Source organism: Chrysochloris asiatica, unplaced genomic scaffold (assembly GCF_000296735.1).
Source record: "Chrysochloris asiatica unplaced genomic scaffold, ChrAsi1.0 scaffold00003, whole genome shotgun sequence".
NCBI lineage: Eukaryota > Metazoa > Chordata > Mammalia > Afrosoricida > Chrysochloridae > Chrysochloris > Chrysochloris asiatica.
The window spans coordinates 30,975,721-30,994,042 of NW_006408521.1; the positions used below are offsets into that span (position 1 = coordinate 30,975,721).

Consider the following 18,322-nt stretch of genomic DNA (forward strand, 5'->3'; position numbering starts at 1 on the left):
TGACAACCAGCAACAGAGCCAACCCAGGCTCAGGCTGTTCCTCCTGGTGAGCAGCCACGGGCACAGTGATGGGTGACAATCAGAAACACCAGTGAGTGATGCAGCTCTTCTGCCCCCAGCACCCAAAGGAAAAGGCCTGCAGGTTACCCACTCTGCCTGACAAAAGTCAACTATCATGGCTCCCTCAGTCTGGCCATGGGGAGAAGAGTCTAATTCTGCCTCATTTGACCTTCAGCTCCATGAACATGAGACTCGTCTTTCTCAGGACTGTTACACAGCAGGTGATAAATAAAGGTTTCAGAATGAAAGACTGATCTCCAGCCTCTGCTTGGTTTTGTTTTTCTCCATTCTGAATTATGTCCAGCTTCTGACAAACCCCACAATAGCTCAGTAGGAAGATTCAAGTAACTGGTGGCAGAGAGATGGGGTAGGGAAACAAGCTGGAAGGAACCTGCTCTCTAGAGTCCCATATCTTGGTCTCTGTGTGGGCCTCAAGCCCCTTGGAGGTGAGTCCCTTCTAGAAGGGGTGTCAAGGTGGGCGGCCTGCATGGATTCTGATAACAGAAGTTGGGGGCGTGGGTAGGGGTAGGTCATGAGAATTTCCTCCCTTTAAATTGCCTTGGCAGTGACAGGCCTAGCGTACCCCGAGCTGAGTCCTAGCTGTAACTGCCCTCCCCAGCAAGTGAGCAATGGCATGTCAAGGGCTCCAATTCCCCGGCCCCACCCATCTCTCAGTCAGTCTCTGTCTGTCACAGTCTCTGGATTACAGCCCTGCCCTATCTGGGAGGAAGACCATGGCAGTGAGAAGTGGTTCTCCCTCCAGCCAGCTGTCATAGCAGTACCAGGATGGCCTGTCTCTGCTCGAAGCAGTGGCCCTTTGAATCCAAGGAGGTGTGTTTGTGCCCAGCTGGGCAGTGAGACCTGAGGGAGGTGACTGCCCTTTACTTTCGCTGTGCCACGACCCAGCTCTGGCCACTTCCTCACCACAAAGGTGCCCTTGATCCAGATTTTACCTTGCAGGAGTCAACGCTGCTTTGGAATTCTTCATTTATCAAAGGCAATCCCAGCAGCCACCTGGGAAACTGAATGATAAGCAAGAAGCCCTGTATGTGTGCCTCCGGTCTCTGCCACCTGCTCCTCAGTTTCAGAGGGGCCTGTCTGGGATCTTCTGGGACAGACCAAGGAATCTGGCAGGTGTGCCAGTCTGGCTGCTGACGCCATAGGTACAGATGTCGGAAACAGAGGTCTAGCCTGGACAACGCTAGGAAACAGCATCCTGACACGGTCTGGGCCCAGTGAAGCAGGCATAAAAGACTGGTGTTTGGAAGCATACAATAGGGTTAATACTCAGATGGGAGACACTAAGGCAGGACTTCTTGGTGGCTTATTCTCGCAGTGCCAAATGATGAGGTACTTTCTCTCTCTTCCCAAGAAAAGAGTTAAAAGGTGGTTATTAGGTCTACTTGTGTATCCCAACCTTGGTTTGCCTCCTATCACCAATGCCAGAGTAAGGCAGGCACCAGCTAAGGCAGGGGAGGGGAATGAATAGAAGACCCCTCCAGGGCTGGACTGGGGACAGAGGGGTGAGAGCTCAGATTTCTGTCATCTTCACAGGTTGTTAAAGGTCTGCTCCGATAGTCTGGGCCACCCTGGCTTCCACCCCACTTCACTCACTCACTCTCTCCCCACTCATGCACAAACACACATTCACTCACTCACACAAATACACAGACACACAGAGATATGTTCAAGTATGCAGGAAATGATGTCTCAAAGTGTTAATATGGTGATGGGAAACTTTGGAAATGGATAATGGTAGTGGTTATACAATATGACAAATACAATGTCACTAAACTATAAATGTGAAGAATCCTGCAGTGGCAAATACATTCACCACAATGTAGATAATATGAAGGTTTAGGGTATTTGGTGAGTGGGCCCTGGGTACACAAGACGACTTGCAGAATGGGATTCTCTGTTCACCCCAACAAGGCAATGGGGTCAGCAAATGGGACACACTAACTCCAGTCTCAATACAAACAGGGTCAGCAGACAGCGCCCTCTGACACTAAGCCTTTGAGACCCCTCTCTGGCTTGAAGTCTGGCCTGATTTGTCACAGAGCTATTGGTTTCACAGGTCTTGCTGAACTTGAGAGGGATGGGGGAGGGGGCCAAGGAAGCCTTAATTCTTCCCCATCAAAGCCCGAAGTCCACCGTAACACTTCTGGTTGTAACCGAGCCCAGCCTGTCTGTGATTAGGAACCTGGAGACCCATGGCCAGGCAGGAGACACATCCCACTCATTTGGATGGTCTTGTCCTCGCTTGTCATGGCCAACACCGTCCTTCAGCCAGGGCAACTCTTTGAAACAACACTTTAAAAAAGCGGGGGGGGGGGGGCACTCTAAACCTGAACGATGAAGTTCCATTACACTAATCATATTCCTTCTGTTACCAGCACCATTGTGGAAAACAAACGGTACCAGTGGTCCCATTGGCCAATGCAAAATGGCGGTGGGAGGGAAGTCTGTATGATTGGCCCATCTTCTTTCTTAGCCCACTGCCTCTCTTCTATTCGGGAAGAAAACAAACACACCCATACACATACATAAACCTATATACGCATATGTGCACACACATGCACACATGTGCAGACACACACATCCTTTCGCCACAGTAGCACAGAAATGGCTCAGCGAAGTTCAAGACTATTCAGCTGTTCTTTCACCGGAAATTTAATCTGCAAAGCATTTGGCCTCACAGAGCCCATTCCAAAGGTGTCCAGGAACCCTGTGATCATCATTACAAACCCAGGGACGTTTGTAGCCAGTGACCCATTTGGCTGCTTGGAGAGCACTGGCTGAAGACTTGCCAACATGGTCAGATTCCCTCGCCTGCTCCCTCTGAGCAGGAACAGGCTCATTCTCAGAGCCCCGGGGCTATAGGAGACCCCCTCAGAAGACCTGCTCACACCTAGCTTGGTAAAAGCAGTGGCTAGGGAACCTCACACCATCTGCTGTGCAGGTGAGGGGAGCTGTTGCTCAGACTGGTAGTGACCTGCCTGCTGATGACAGAGCATGGACCCTAGACTGACCAAGATCTCTATGCAAAGGCTGGTGTCCCTTTTACAATGGCCTGCTGCTGCTCTGCCTGAAAACAACACTGGAGCATCGTGCCAACCGGCAATCCCATGACACAGTGCCCTAAGTGAGAAGTGGGTGGCTGAAAGTGGCAGAAAGCCACACCAGGGCTAAAGCAGGTCATGTGGCCAGGTCAGGCATGGGAGAACCCTGGCCATGTGTCCTCACTGCACCTGCAGTGAACAAAAGCTCCAAGCCTGCCTGATCCAAAGACAGAGCTCACGCTGAGTAAACAGAGGCCTGGGGCCGGGAGAGTTCCTACGAGAAGTAAGAGAAGTACGAAAAGGTAAATACAAACGCTCAGGCCTCAGTGTTTCTGGGGAAAGGAGGACGGTTTGTGGGGGGGAATACATAGTCAGCCAGTGGGCAGACCACCTCCCCTAGAAGTAGCTCTGCTCAACTGGGGAGTCGGCTTTCTCAAGGCAGGTTGTCTAAGCTGATCTTGGAGGGAAGTTACCAGTTAAAATAGGAGTCTCTGCCCACATGATGGTGGGGGAGGCGCTGGAGGTGCAAGAAGTCTCACCCCACCTGGCTCTGCCTGCAGGTTCTGCGGCTGTGGGTGGGGAGTGGCCGCAGCAGGCAGGTGGTTGCTGTAAAGCTCCTCCTTCTCGCTGCTCCCCTGGCACACGCGCAGATCCTAGGCCTCAGTCGAGGGATGCCACAGGGTAGGGGTGTCAGGTGTGCCACCAGGCCACATCTGCACCACAGCCCTGTCTGACAAAGGAGGAGCTGGGGCTGATGGTCAGCTTGGTGGTAATAGGGGGAGAAAGCGCTCCTTTCACTGACATTTGAGATCTTGCATGGCCTCTAAAACTTGGCCCATGATTCACTCCTCTGAGAACTGTCCTCTCAGCAGGTTTAGGCCGATCACCTTGTCCACCTTGCCCTCTGTACACATCTGGGGTACATTCCTCCTTTTACTGTGTTCAGGGCCCACCTTCCCTGACCACCACCATCTCTGAACTCTGACAGCATTATGCTTAAGTTTCATGGGACCTACAGTGTCCAGAGCAAACCAGGCTGTTGTCTCCCCACAATACCCTAGCAACACCCTGCTTCCTGCCTTGTAATAGTGCTTACATTGTTGTTGCTAAGTGCACAGTCGGTTTTGATTCATAGCAACCCTATATAGGTTTTCTGAGGAGCAGCTGGTGGGTTTCAACAGCCGACCTTGTGGTTAGCAGTCCAGTGTTTATCCTACAGCACCACACCAGGACTTACATAGTGGTGGTGCTGATGCGCTGTGGAGTCAGGTCCAGTTCATAGGGACCCTGCATAGGGTTTCTGAGGCAGTAAATCTTTATGGGAGCAGAAAGCCTCATCTTTCTTCCATGGAACGCCTGGTAATTTCAAACCACTGATCTTGAGGTTAGTAGTCCAACTTGTAACAATTATGCTAACAGAGTGCCTTTGGGCTTGCATAGTGGGGGGAAACAGTGTCTTATGACATCTGGGCTTTTCCTTTGGGTCTATGGCTATGCCACCCTGAGTGCAACTGATCTTATCTGATCTTGGAAGCTAAGCAGAGTCAGACCTGGCTAACACATGGATAGGAGAGAGCTCTGGGGTGCTGATATTTTCAGCACTGGAAATGGGGACCACTGTTCCTTGTCAGCTGCTGCACCCCAGTACTGAGCACACTGCAGGGCACAGGGGTGGTGTCCCAAGTTTACTGACTGAATGAATAAACCACACCCTCAGAAAACAATGCCTGAAGTAGGAGTTCACCCAAACAGGGCTGAGACATGCGGAATGCTGGGATAGGACAAAGGAAGGAGGGCAGTTTCGTTTTGGACGGTGGTGGGTTGGTAGGAGTGGGCCAGGGCAGGTCTGTTTTCTTTGGATGGTAGAGTGGGCTGGAGTCCTGACCAGCACCAGACTAGACTGCTTGCCTGCCAGATCTCGGGGTAGGCCACAAATGCCCCCACATCCAGTCCTGCTTGCCTTGTGGACCTGACTGAGCAAATGCTGGAACAGTCATGTAATGTTTTTGGTAAGAAACTTGTCAACACACTTCTCTTTCCTTTCATATTCCCTCTTAGGTGATCCCAGGGGCCTCTGTTGGACTTTAGTGCAGGCTTTGGCAGAAGGTCTGACTTCTGCCCTCCTGCTCTCTATAGCCTGGGGAACTGACACAGCAGAGCAGCTGAGCCTGGCTTTCCACAGAAGTCACAACCATCGGGATTTCCAACTAGAGACACTGGGTAAATCAAATGGTTTGAAGGCCAAGCCCACTTTCCAGCTGTGCAATCTTGGAGCAAGTCACTTAACCTCTCTGAGCTTTGAGGGCCTCCTTGGATAGACAGATGTCAATGTTTGCCCTCTTTTCCCAGGATGCTTTATAAGCTGCATGGCTTTATATCTCTCATGAAGTATAAAATATGGTTCAGAAAGTACTTGAAAACTGTCCAAATCTGTTATGAGCTACTGGTATGAACAAGCATTCCCCCACTCACCCTGCCCAGGTAGTGGACTTGACATCTGATGACAGCAGAGGACAGACTTGTAGACTTCTGACCACCATGCTCACAACTGTTCTTGAAACACAAAGTTTCAGAACACGGTGAGCCAAGGGCTGCCTGGGACAGTGCTGAAGGGCTACTCAAGAGAGTCCCTTCCTGATCTTAATCAGAGTGCCACCTTCTCTCCCCTCTTCAGGGGTTCCTGCATCGCTCCCCTACAATGCAATCCAAGAAAACCACCTTCTTGTTAAGTGCCGTGGACTAGGTTCCGAATCATAGAGATCTTATTTCCGAGGAGTGGCTGGTAGGTTTGAACTGCTGACCTTGTGATTAGCAGTCTAGTGCTTATCCTACAGCATCACACACAGCTTAGGTAAAGCAAATTCATTTTAGAATTTAGTCAGCCCAAGAGATGCCTGACTAAGCAGAATGATGCAGAATTAGGCCAAGACAACAAAATGCAAAAAACAAACAAACAAACAAAAAAACCAAAACACCCCTAAAACCCCCAAACAAAAGAATTTCATAAAGCATAGTCAAACATAGGTAGCATACTTGAAAAGAAGGCTGTCTGAGCCAGAAGTTTCCCTCTATTTCCAGGGATTTGATAGCAGAACACCACCTCCCTCCCTCCCGTAGCTGTAACTAGGTCACCCTGGCCATTCCTTCAGTAAGGTCCAGGGATTCTAGGTCAGCTCTGGAAGTCCAGAGGATGAAGTTATGGAGTCTGAAAAGATGCTGAGAGTCGAGGGTGGTTACGTTGGGTCACCAGAGTGATTACTACAAACCCAATTGCTGAAGTGTGTAATATCACATGGCCACAGGGTAATCTGGGGAAAGAACATGGAAGGGGCAATTTCTCAACCAAAATCCCTTGGGTCCTGACAAATTACACTCCCCAGAAAGTGGAGTGGAAATCTGTTATGTAAGAGTGGAGGACAGGCTGGGTGTGTAAGTGGAGGGGGGTGGGGGTGGAGTATAAATTCAGTGGGGACAAAGACAGGGTCTGTGTGGGGGTTAGTCTCCAGTGTTGTCACTCACTGGGCACCTGTGCAGGGTGTTTCTGGTTTGGGGGTGAAGGTGGGGATGCCTTTTGACTCCATTGCAGAGCTCCACTTTGGTATACAGTAAAGGTTATTCTCCTAGAATCGGAGCAAAAGTTAAACATTCGCTGCTAACTGGAGGGCTGGTAGTATGAACAGCAGCTCCTCCTGAGAAATCGGCCGATCTGCTTCCGTAAAGACCACAGACTTGGAAATCTTCTGGGGCAGTTCTAATGGGTCTGTCACATGGGGCTGCTAAGAGTCGGAATCGAACGGTACCTAACCATAACACTGTTACGCTGAGTCAGCTACAACTCTGTATAGATCTCCGAGGAACAGCTAGTGGGTTTGGACTGCCAACCTTGTGGTTTGAACCCAGTGTTTACCCTACAGTGCCACACCAGAACTCCAACATTTACAGGGTAATATCTCTGCTCTGGTAGTGTAGTGGTTACGAATCGGGCTGTGAACCGCAAGGTCAGCAGTTTGAAACTAACAGCTGTTCCGCGGGAGAAAGATGAGGCGTTCTGCTCCGGTAAAGATTTACAGCCTCGGAAACCCTGTGCAGGGTCTCTATGAGTCCGAACAGACTCCATGGCACATAACAACAACAACAATCTCTGCTCTGGTTCACCACTCTCCCAACACCGCTGCCCTGCGTCTCTTCCTCTGCTCACCAGTCCCTATATGCTCTCGGAGTTCACAACACCTGTTCAGGGAGGCCTTCCCCTTCCTTACTCTCTAGCGCCATGCTCTGCTCATTTCCTGCATTGCACTTATCGTCATGATTTTCTTGGTTGGCTCATTTACAAGGTGCCTCCCATTAAATATGAGGAGACTACAAAAAGTTCATGGGAAAAATGAAATTAAGAGATCGTGGAATTTTCCCACAAACTTTTGAAGCCCGCTCAAGTAAGAAAGCAAGGTTTTTACTGCTTCTATCACCTGTGTGGCCACAGTCTGGGACATGGTCAACAGATAAGGGTTTAGTGACCACTGACTGGCCAGCTGACTGAAGGCTAGCTTTGCTGGGGTCCCAGTGGTGAGCATTTTGGTGACGTTTCTCAGGTGGAAACTTGCTGCTTCCCTGAGAGAAGAAGGCAGAGGGAGTACCTGTGCCCACAGCCCCACTGAGCCAGGCAGCTGGCCGACAGCATGCAGTGCTGACAAGCAGCCCTAACTTGAGGAAAAGAGCTATTTCCATAGCATCCGTGTCCCTGGACATGCTTTCTCCTGAGCCCTCTGTGCCCCGAGAGCCACCATTCTAAGGCCACTTTCCTGCTGGGCTTACTGCCCGACTCCCTTCTACCTGTGGGCAAGCACCTGCCTCCGGTCTCAGCCCAACACTTCACTCGAGGGAACCCGGGATTCCCTCCCCTCTCTGCACTCTCAATGCCTCTATGTCTCCAGCCGCCTTCGCTGGCCATGGAAGTCTTTGACCCTGGTACTTCAGCTCTGTGCCATGTAACACAACCACCAAGCACAGGGTGGACCTAGGCTTCTGCCTCCATCCTTTCTTCCGGTCACAGGCTGGAATGCCTAAGCAAGAGCTCTGGTCCTAGCATGGGTGGTCTCGGACTCACTGCCTTGCAGTGATTTCTCTCCTCACAGACGTTCACGACTGGGAGCAATCCATTTTCAGGACAGATAGGAAACTGTGGCCCTAAGGTTGGTCTGTGGCAGAGGTGTCCCAGTTCACTACTAGTAAGGGACCATGTCAAGGTAAAATTAAGGTTCATCTAAGTCGGAGTCATACTCTTAATGGCTAGCCTGTTTTACAGTTTCATTTCAAATCAATGCTTGCTCACTGGCAGTTAATAAAACTGGGCTGAGGGGTTGAGTGTGGAACCAGAATGTCCTCCTGGGCTTGGACCTTCTCCTTCTGGATGGATGCTCCTGGTCTTTCCCCTCTAGCCAGCCTCATGAGGTGGGTAACAGCTACACTCCAGGGATGGTCTTGGGTTGAGCAGCCTTTGGAAGTGCTCGTAGGGCTGATGCGGCAGGGACACACAATGCTGCACTTAGCAAGAGACCACACCGTGGGCAGTAACCACCTGCTCCTTAGAACCACACTCTAAAAGGCTGCCGCAGAGATAAGAGCGTTAGTTAGCAGTTCTCTGCAATGCAGATGGCAATAAAGCTGAGTTTCCAGAAATAGCTGATGCCTAGCTTTAGTAGTATAGTGGTTATGAGTAGGGCTGCTAACCTCAAAGTCAGCAGTTATAAACTACCAGCCATTCCGCCGGAGAAAGATGAGGCTTTCTGCTCCCGTAAAGATTTACAGCCTTGGAAACCGTACACAGGGTCACTATGAGTCTGAACTGACTCCATGGCACACCACCACCACCAGCAGATTTATTAGGGCATCTCTTTTTCAGGAGCCGGACTGCTTGGGAGTCTGAATCAACAATCAAGGGACTCCTTGGTAAGCAAAGAAGCCGAGTAGGAGATGTAAAAGGCATACAGCCTCTAAGTTTAGTCAAGACAATGGAGAAGTCTAGAAAGCTATCTCAGCCCCAAAATACAACCACCCCTCAGATTCTAAGGTCTACAAAGCAGGAACCAATCAGCATTATCACTTGACTGGGTCCGAGGAGGTATTCAAGTTGTTGTTGTTGTAAAGTGCTGTCGAGGTAGATTCTACTCACAGCAACCTTGTACAGAGTTTCCGAAGAGCGGCTGGTGGGTTTGAACTGCCGACCTTGTGGTCCAGTGCTTTATCATACAGCACCACACCAGGACTCCCAGGAATTCAAGACGTGCTAAATCAATGAGTGGCCTAATGTTGTTAGGAGCTGCCAAGTTGCCATCAACTCATAGCGACCCCATAGAACTACCTTAAAGGAGTTTCTTGGCTTTAATATTTACAGATAATGCACTAGACTGCAAGGTCGATGGTTCAAATTCACCAGCTGCTCCTTGGAAACCCTATATAGGATCACTATGAATCAGAACTGACTCGACGGCACTTAAAACACCACCACCAACAGTATTTACAGAAGTTCATTGCCAGGTCTTTCTCCCATGGACCCACTGGGTGGATCTGAACCACCAACCTTTTGGTTAGCAGCTGAGAGCTTAACTGTCCGTGCCACCAGGGTTCTTTAGTGAATGAATAGACGCATAAATGATAATGTACAGTATCTTCTCCTTTATAAAAGCCCAGATGATAGGTATTGTTGTCCCATTTTACTTACAAGGAAATAGATTGAGTGATTTCCACCTATACCATACAGTGAGTGTAAAATTAGACCAATTTTCAGATTCTTTGCTCTTCCCACTATATGAACAGCTGGCAAAGAGTACAAGATTATAGCCAGCATGTTTTGTGGGTACTCCATTACCCCTTGCCTGCCCAATTTGAAACCTGTCCCTAACTGCCAATGCTGTAGAGGTGGACTAGATAACCATGCTTATATCTTGTAACCCAACCTCTGGTCACAGCTGATTGGTCCAGGACCAGACATCGCATCTAAGTGTCAATTTATTGGCTGGCCAGGAACCAACCAGACTTCAAAGTTTGAATTCAAAGAACCAGACTGTTCGGTTGGTGGTGGCTCTTAACTGAAAAGTCTGAGTCTGGAGTTCACAACCAACACCACATACACAAGCTGCTCAGGGCTGAATAAAAAACCTGGAGAAGGAAGGGTGGTTCGCAGAGAGGACAGGGCAGCTGTGCTTTAAGTCCACAAGGTCCCCATAAGACAAGAGAAGCTACTTTGGCTCGTGGTGACTTTCTGGTTTCCAGTCTTAGCCCCATGAATCTAGGTTATACTTCCTTCTATCCTTGGGTTTGGTGAGGCTTTCCTGTATTCTTTCAATGCTCTTGAGCACATCTGAGTTCTGTCCCCTACTTGTCCCCTGCTCACAACTCAACTGGGACTAAAGCATTGGCTACAGAGGGGATGAAAAGTTGCCAAACTCCCCAATGTTTAACTGTCTCACCTGCCAATTAAGAGGGTGGATACTGTAACTCAAAGTCTTCTGCCAGCATAGTTTTCTTCTTAGGGCCTAGAGCTATGTGCCTCCAAAGAAGAAGAGTAACTTCCCAGCCTTGTATGAAATCACTGCATGCCAGCAAACATGCAAAGACTCAGAGAAGGAAGGTGAAGGCCAGGAAAGAATGAGCAGACTCATCTTCCACTTCCCCTATCCTCCGGTCCCGAGGAGGATCAACTCTGTACAATTGTAGGCAGCTTTGCTACACACAGAAATCACCACTCTACCAGAAACTAGACCAAACTGCCTGTTGGTGGATGAAGCCAATATGGTTGTTGAGACACAAAAATGTTCTGCAAAGGAGGCACCAGGCACTGCTGCTGATTTCAAGGGTGGAAGGATTTTCATGGGCATGACAAAGAAGGCTGCATGGCCTGGCATGGTCTGCTGGTTGGCAAAGTTATTGAAGCTTTCTGCTATGTTTGTCCTTGATGATCAATAGAGAAAGAGTCCTTTCTGCCTGGGGCCCAGACTTACTGCTTGATCAAAGGTGCTTTATCTGATACCAATGTTTTCTGTAGCACTATTCACAGCAGCAACCCAAATGCCCACCAAGAGAAGAATGGGTAGGCAAAACGTGGCATCTACATACCATGAAATAAGATTCAGCCACAGAAAGGGATGGGATTCTACCACACGCTACAACAGGGATAAGCTCTGAAAATACTGACAGGTAAAAGAAATCAGACACAGCAGAACACTGATTGTATAATGTCCACTTATAGAGCCAGGAAGTAGATTAGCATTTACCATGGGCTGGGGGAGGGAGGAATGGGTAGTTATTGTTTAATGGGTACAGAGTTACTATTTGGGATAATGACAAAGTTTTGGAAACAATTAGTGTTAATGTAATTGTTGTTGTTAAGTACCATGGAGTCAGTTCCGACTCATAGTGACCCTGCACAGGGTGTCTGAGGCTGCAAATCTTTACAGGAGCAGAAAGCCTCATCTTTCTCCTGCGGAACAGCTGGTAGTTTCGAACTGCTGACCTTGAGGTTAACAGCCCAATTCGTAACCACTACACTACCAGAGCTCCTTAGTATAATTAATGCCCCTGAACTGTATACTTGAAAATGGTTAAAATGGCAAATGCTTTGCTATCTATACTTCATCACTGTTGCTGCTAAGTGCTGTTCAGTAGGCTCCAAATCATAGTACTCCTGTATAGGGTTCCCAAGGGGCAGCTGGAGGATTTGAACCGCTAAGCTTGTGGTTAGCAGTCACATACTTATCTTACAGCGTCACACCAGGACTCCCTATTAAGACTGTAGTCTAGGAAACCCTACAGGTGTTTTGCTTTTGGTTAGCAGTACAAAAGTAAAAGAAAAATATATATCTAGGAAAAAGAAAAGATGCTTTCCCTGAAACATACAGAATGCTACTACCTGTCATCCCTATGTTCAGGCTTGTCCTCAGTGCTGGGGACACACCCTCCTAACTGCTCCCCCCACGAATTCTTACTAGCTATGCGCACTGTGTGGAAGGAGGAGACATCCTTCCATCGATCGCCAGGGTGTCAAGGAGCTCTGAAGCCATCTCATCCAGCCTCATCTCCCGCACCAGCAGCATCACCAGGTGCTTCCCATTGGGATCAGCACATTCCCACCCTTCACAATGGCCTATGAAGGAGAAGAGCTCTCAGCTGTTTGACTTTGTGGAAATCACAGCCACAAAACAGTCAACGTGCCTTCTACCGCATGTTCCCAGAATGAATGCACGTGCAGTGGCATTACTGTGCACTGACTCTACTGCCTGCCAGACACATCCTCCTTAGACTGGGGGCTGTTCAGGCTGCTGGTGTGCCCACCCCTCCAAACTGCTTGGTGGCTACAGTCCCGACCAGAGGACTCTGATGGGCAGGGAGCAGAGCGCGGCTGGGTCCCTTTAGGGACAGTTTACTTGAGGGACTTCCCGGCTGAAGGGGACACAGGCAGTGTCCTGGCACTGCAGACAAGAAGAGGCCCTGAAGGCCGGGATGGTGATGAGGGGGATTCCTGCTCCAACAATGAGAGTGGAAATGCTTTAACCTGCCCACCATGTCCAAAGTGAAAGCACCATAATTGGGTCTTTGTTTTAAAGTTCAAAACCCTCACTCACCGCTCCACACGCAGCTTGCAAGACACACGATCCCCAAACCCGCCTCCCTCAACAAGGAAACTACTCACTCACCCCGGAATCAGCAGTTTGGCTCTCTTCCTTTCTCCCCTCTACCCCCTCAGTTTCTCTACTGCACTCCAGGGTACCTGTACAAACACCTGCCGCTGGGTCCATCCAAGGTAAAGATACAAAGATCCCAGAGATTTAGAAAAGCTCTGTACAAGGCGTCGCCCTTCCTACCACACCCAGGGCCCTACAGAATTCCTAGCACAGCGGTCAGACCTGGGGGCTTAGGGAGGTCATCTGCTCCCGCCCCTGGATCCAAGCCCCCACAAGCTTCTCTCCATTTTACAGATGGGGTAACTGAGATCCAGAACGATTAAGGGACTAACCAGTCACTGGGGCTGGGCAGAATCCTGCTTCCATGGACAGCCGCTAACCGAGAACTCTCAAGGTTCCCTACTGCTTCACAATTCCAATACTATGCAGGGTCGCTATGAGTCAGAACTGATTCCTAAGCAGGGTCCTCGACATGGGATGGGGTACATACACCCCTGGGAATCATGGAGTCTTCTACCAGTACCAACTTCCCTGTCTCTTCCAGCCATCCTGACCCCCAAAGTCACAGGACCACAGTGCCTGCAGGCTGCTACAGCCATGCTGGGGAGACAGGGCAGGTGAGGAGGGACTCTCCTTGGTGCAAGCTCCCAGACAAACAAAGCCCTCCCTCCCCTCGTGTCTCTCACATGCCATTATTAGAGTCCTTCCTTTGAGTCCTAAGGGCGTTTAGGGTTTTTGAGACACAGCCCCACGACAATGTCCAATGTCAGCTTCCAGTGGGGGTGGGCCTGTGACAAAGGCTGAGGGCAAAGTTTTACAGAAAGCTGGAGCCCACTACATACATGCACCTGAGGGGAAGGGCCAAGGCCCTACACCAGGAACATGGCTCTGCCAGGTGTGACTGCCACTGCCGAGCTCTCCGCGAGGGGGAACAGGCTGGGAGGATATATGCACGTAGCACAGTCCTGTTCTCGGGGAGCACAGGTCTGGAGCCTCCAGGACACCCACGGGATTCTCTCAGCACCTCTAGAGCTACTTGCCACCCACAGGCCTAAGGAGCAGGAGTGTAGGAATGCCCTAGCTCTGCTTTTGACTTCAGGTGGTCAACCTTCCAAGTCTCTCTGTGCCTCAGTTATCCCATCTACAAAATGGGCACAGTAATGCTTTGGGTCAGCTTTTCAGGCCTCAAATAAAATACTAGAAGGGAACAGAGTGGAAACAGGCTCCTCCTCTCCAGGAGGTTCCTCCAAGCACAGTTCACCGAAAACAATCTGAAAGTGGAAAACAGACACCCCCAGAAACAGATTCAAGGCCAGCAGACTATGAACAAACTGCTGGCGTCCTGGGCCCAGATTCCATCGCAGGCTCTGCAGGGGCTGCACAGGCCTATCCTTGGACTGACAGACCCGAACCCTCTCTCTCCATCTGCCAGACTGTGGCTGCAAGGGCATGGAGGCACTTTGGCCGACTTTTTCCAGAAGCCTGGAGCCAGCAGCCACCTGCACAGTCCCAAGACAAAACAAGGCCTCAGCCATAGGACGCTTCCTTGTCCCAGGCCTCTTCTCAGGTCCTGGCGGCCCCCAGCTTGGGAGAGGACAGTCAGCTCACTACCCAGACACTTGCCAACTTCCCCCAGCCTAGCCTGTGCTCAAACAACCTGCATGGGGCTGGAGGAGCCCCGGTGCCATCCTGGCCTGTCTTCCCCACCAGCTAGGTGAGTTCTTCCGGCCTGCCCTGTCCCTGGCTTGGAGGGGTGCTGCTATTGGGCACCTCTGAGCTATAAGCTCTCTTCCCATTCTCAGGGGGCATGGGGGCCCTGGGGCACGAGCTGGCTGGTTCTGGGCGCGGCTGCCACCCTAGCCTTGCACTAACATGAGCCGGTGAATTATCCCGGAGCTGAGCCGGGGAGACATTCTTCCACAACCAGGCAAAGTGCTGGCCTGCAGCCCAAACCAACAGGGGAACTTCAGCCCATACAGCCCTCTCCCTGCGGCGCGGGGTGGGGGGGTTGGACGGGAACAAAACCCAGCGCGCCTGTCCCGCGTGGACAGGGGATGTGCGGTGCTCACCACTTTCGTTCTTCTCGATGACATCCACTACCTCCCCGGCCTGGAGGCTCAGCTCCGAGTTCTCCTGCTTCTTATAGCTGGACACCACCACATACTGTTCCAGGATCATGGGCTCGGCGTTGCTGTCGGCACCTGGCGAGGGCAGAAAGCACGCGGTGAGCCAGCGGCCGGCCGTGGCCCCGCGGCCGGGGCGCCCTCTGTCCATCGGCCTCGGGGGAGGCTGCTCCGTCGCCAGTGCTGCTCCGAGGGGCTGCCTGCAGCCAGGGCTCGCAGCTCGTTGGGCCCCAAGGACAGGCCATATAGCAGGGCCCCACGCCGGCCCGCTGCAGCGCGGGGACCGGGGGACATGGGGAGCAAGGGAGGGGGCAGGGGAGGAGGAGGCCAGGGGAGAGGCAGCCACAGGGGCAGAGATGGAGGCGAGGCCAGGGAACTTGGAGGAAAAGGCCGTGAGCTGCGCTGAGTTAGTCACAGCCCGGCATGAGGGAGTCTGCGGAGAGGCCTGGGCCGGACATGGTCTCTCCAGGCTCCACGGCCGGCTGGGGCGTGAGGGGAGGGCTGGGAGCGGGTGGGCGGCCCATGAGGGCTGAGGCCAGAGAGGAGGAGAGGAGAAAGGAAAGGTCGAGAGGAGGGCTCCTGTAAACCCCCAGGAAAAAAAATCCCCAAGAATCAGCAGTCCTCCCCTCTGAAGGGAGGTGAGAGCGGGAGAGAGCTTCCCCACAGCCCGGGGCCCGGGCCCAGGCGAGAAGTCAAGAGGGTTTGAGGCTGCCAATCACTGGGGTTTACTCGCAACCCTTAAATAGAAACACATGAGACCCGTCGAATGAGGAGCCGGGGGGTGGAGGCAGGGGAGGAGGAGGGCCGAGACTGTTTACTTGAAACCCAAGAAGAAAGTCCCAGCCAGCAGTTGGTGATCCCAGCGCCCCCCCACCCTCCCCAATTTTTCCTCAAGTTCGGCTCCATTTCTGCCCCTCCACTCACCAAGGCCCAGCCTTTCTGAGCACGGCCTGCTCACCCCAGTCCAGAAGGGGCGTGGGTCTGGCCTGGCTCCTGCCCTCTGGCCACATGACCAGACTCAGTCTCCCCCTGCCTTCAAAGGTCAGTTCCCAGCAGCCTTCAGTGGTCCTCTCCCAGCCCTTTTGTGGCACTTGAAGGAGCTGAAAGTTGGGAAGCACAGTGGGAGGGCAGGCGCATCTAAGGCTTCTAGGAGCAAGCTCCTTCCCTGTCCTCCTCAACCAGTGCTCCCATGCAACATACTGAAAGGTGGAGAGACAAGCTCAGTTTAATGGGTGTACCTTTGGACAAGTCCTCCCTGACCCCAACCTCTTCGCATGCCAATTGTTACCCTCACCATCATCAGGTTGGGGATGGGCCAAGAGATAAGACATGAAAACCTAGGAGCTACAAGGATCCACAAACAAAGAGACTGAACACCTCCTACAGGCAGCCTTCCTTGACCACTTCCAGCCCAAATTAAACTTTGTTGCCCTATATGCCTGTCAATCTCCTGGAAATCTGGGGGCTTCACATCATCAGACTGGCTCTAAAACCAGCTGAGGGCCTCCTGGATGCTTCAAGTCTGCAGCCACATTCTCTACGTGCCTGGGTCTGATTTGGCAAATGTTACGGCCAGACATGCACATTGCTTCATTTCATCCTCTCAACACCCCTCAGAGCCCCCAATTCAAAACAGACAAATCAGAGGCTGAAAAGGAGGGCAGGAGGCTGCCCCAGTCCACAACTCTGGTTTGGGGAGAGCCCTATCTCTTTCCATTACAGAACATCTGCCTCACTTTTCTGTTTCTTCCAGCCCATACCTCTAACACAATGTCCCACCTGGCGGGACAGAATCACCTGGGGAGCTTTCCTATGTTAGAAAAATACAGTTAATTAGTCTGGGTGGGGTCCCAACATGGGCATCGTTAATATTTTCTTGCACCCACTTTTCACATGCAGCCAAGGGTAAAAAGCACTGCTTAAATCTTTTGGTCTTTCCATAGGGGAAAGGGCTGCATCCAGCCTAGAGCAGGGGAGGGGTAGGAACGCTGGGAGATCCCAGGGAGGCCCTTGGAAGGCAACGGAACCCACTGGCTCTGGCAGCTTTCTCCCCTGAAGTGTGGGCCCTGAAGCCCCAGTTCAGCCCTTTGGAAGGGAAGGTGGACTACAGGCACAGCCCCACACTGTCCCTCCAGTGCCAGGATAGTATTTCAGGCAGAAATGCAACCAGCAGCTGGCCAACAGGGCCAGTGGACCCTGGGCTTGGATGCGGCCAGCTCCTGAACCCACCCCCTGGCAGCCACACAGAAGTCTTGCTGGGCATAGTGCTGACAGAGACTACCTCCCACTGTGCCCTGGAGGGAGGTCAGCGCCTGTCCTGGGGGGCTCTTGCGGCCAAGAGCACTTTAGTGCATTCAGCTCAGAAAAGGTCAGCCCTTGTCCTGTGGAGTACTGAGGCTCCCTATGAAGCTGTGTGTGTGTGTGTGTGTGTGTGTGTGTGTGTGGTGGGGTGGGGTGGGGCACTGGTTGAGAAAAGTGGGTAAAGAAAAGTCAAGATACAAAAAGAGAGGAATCTCCCAGGAGGCTGGAGCATGTCCAAATCCTGAGAGCGCCCAGATTACACCGGTAAGAACAGTAAAACTTTATTAGTGTTACTACACCAACTACCCAAGGAGCTCTGGTAGCGTAGCGGTTACGAATCGGGCTGCTAACCTCAAGGTTGGTAGTTCGAAACTACCAGCGGTTCTGCGGGAGAACGATGAGGCGTTCTGCTCCTGTAAAGATTTACAGCCTCGGAAACCCTGTACAGGGTCGCTATGAGTCAGAACCGACTCCACGGTACTTAACAACACCACCAACTACCCACTTACTCCATCTCCTTGTTCTCACAACCCTTAGTGGTAGGTCCTGTGAGTCCCCATTTTGCTCATAGGGAAGCTGAGGTGGCAGGCAATTTGCCTAAGGTCACACAGCTGAGATGTAGGTGGGCTAGGACTGGACCCATGTTGGCCTGATGCCATTGTCTTGTGCCTTCTGCATTATACATGGTCACTGTTGCTTGGTTTCCAGTGAAGGGCCAGGCCTCACTGTTTGCCGGCACTGGGCACACCAGGGTGCTTAATGGGCAGTGGCTTCCTTGCTGACTGTTGCTATGTCCACTGGCTAAAGCACAGTGCCCATTAGGTGGTGGACACTCCATAAACTTTGTGTATGTGGAACAGTGAATGAAATGAATGAGCAGACAGAGGAGCAGAGTGATTTAACGTTTGTTTTAAGCTCATTCTGATAAACCAGGCAGGGCCTCACCTCTGGAATATGGGAAAACTAGACGTCTAGACGTCTGAACTTGAAAGGAGAAAAAAAATCAAGAAAGAGGAAATGGGGAAACAGAGGCAAAGAGGAATAATGTTTATGGGTTTGCAGCCAGAAGATGCTACTAAGCAGGGGGGTGGGTGGGGGC

The 18,322-nt window shown here is 51.5% G+C and overlaps 1 protein-coding gene across 1 annotated transcript in view; it reads right to left on the minus strand.

The window, feature by feature from the left end:
• SH3PXD2A (SH3 and PX domains 2A) overlaps positions 1-18,322 on the minus strand; it is a 261,997-nt gene that overhangs the window by 34,440 nt on the left and 209,235 nt on the right. Inside the window, exon 8 of the mRNA XM_006831315.1 lies at positions 14,869-15,000. Coding sequence (XP_006831378.1) covers positions 14,869-15,000 — 132 coding nt within the window. The remainder of the gene's footprint in view (positions 1-14,868; positions 15,001-18,322) is intronic.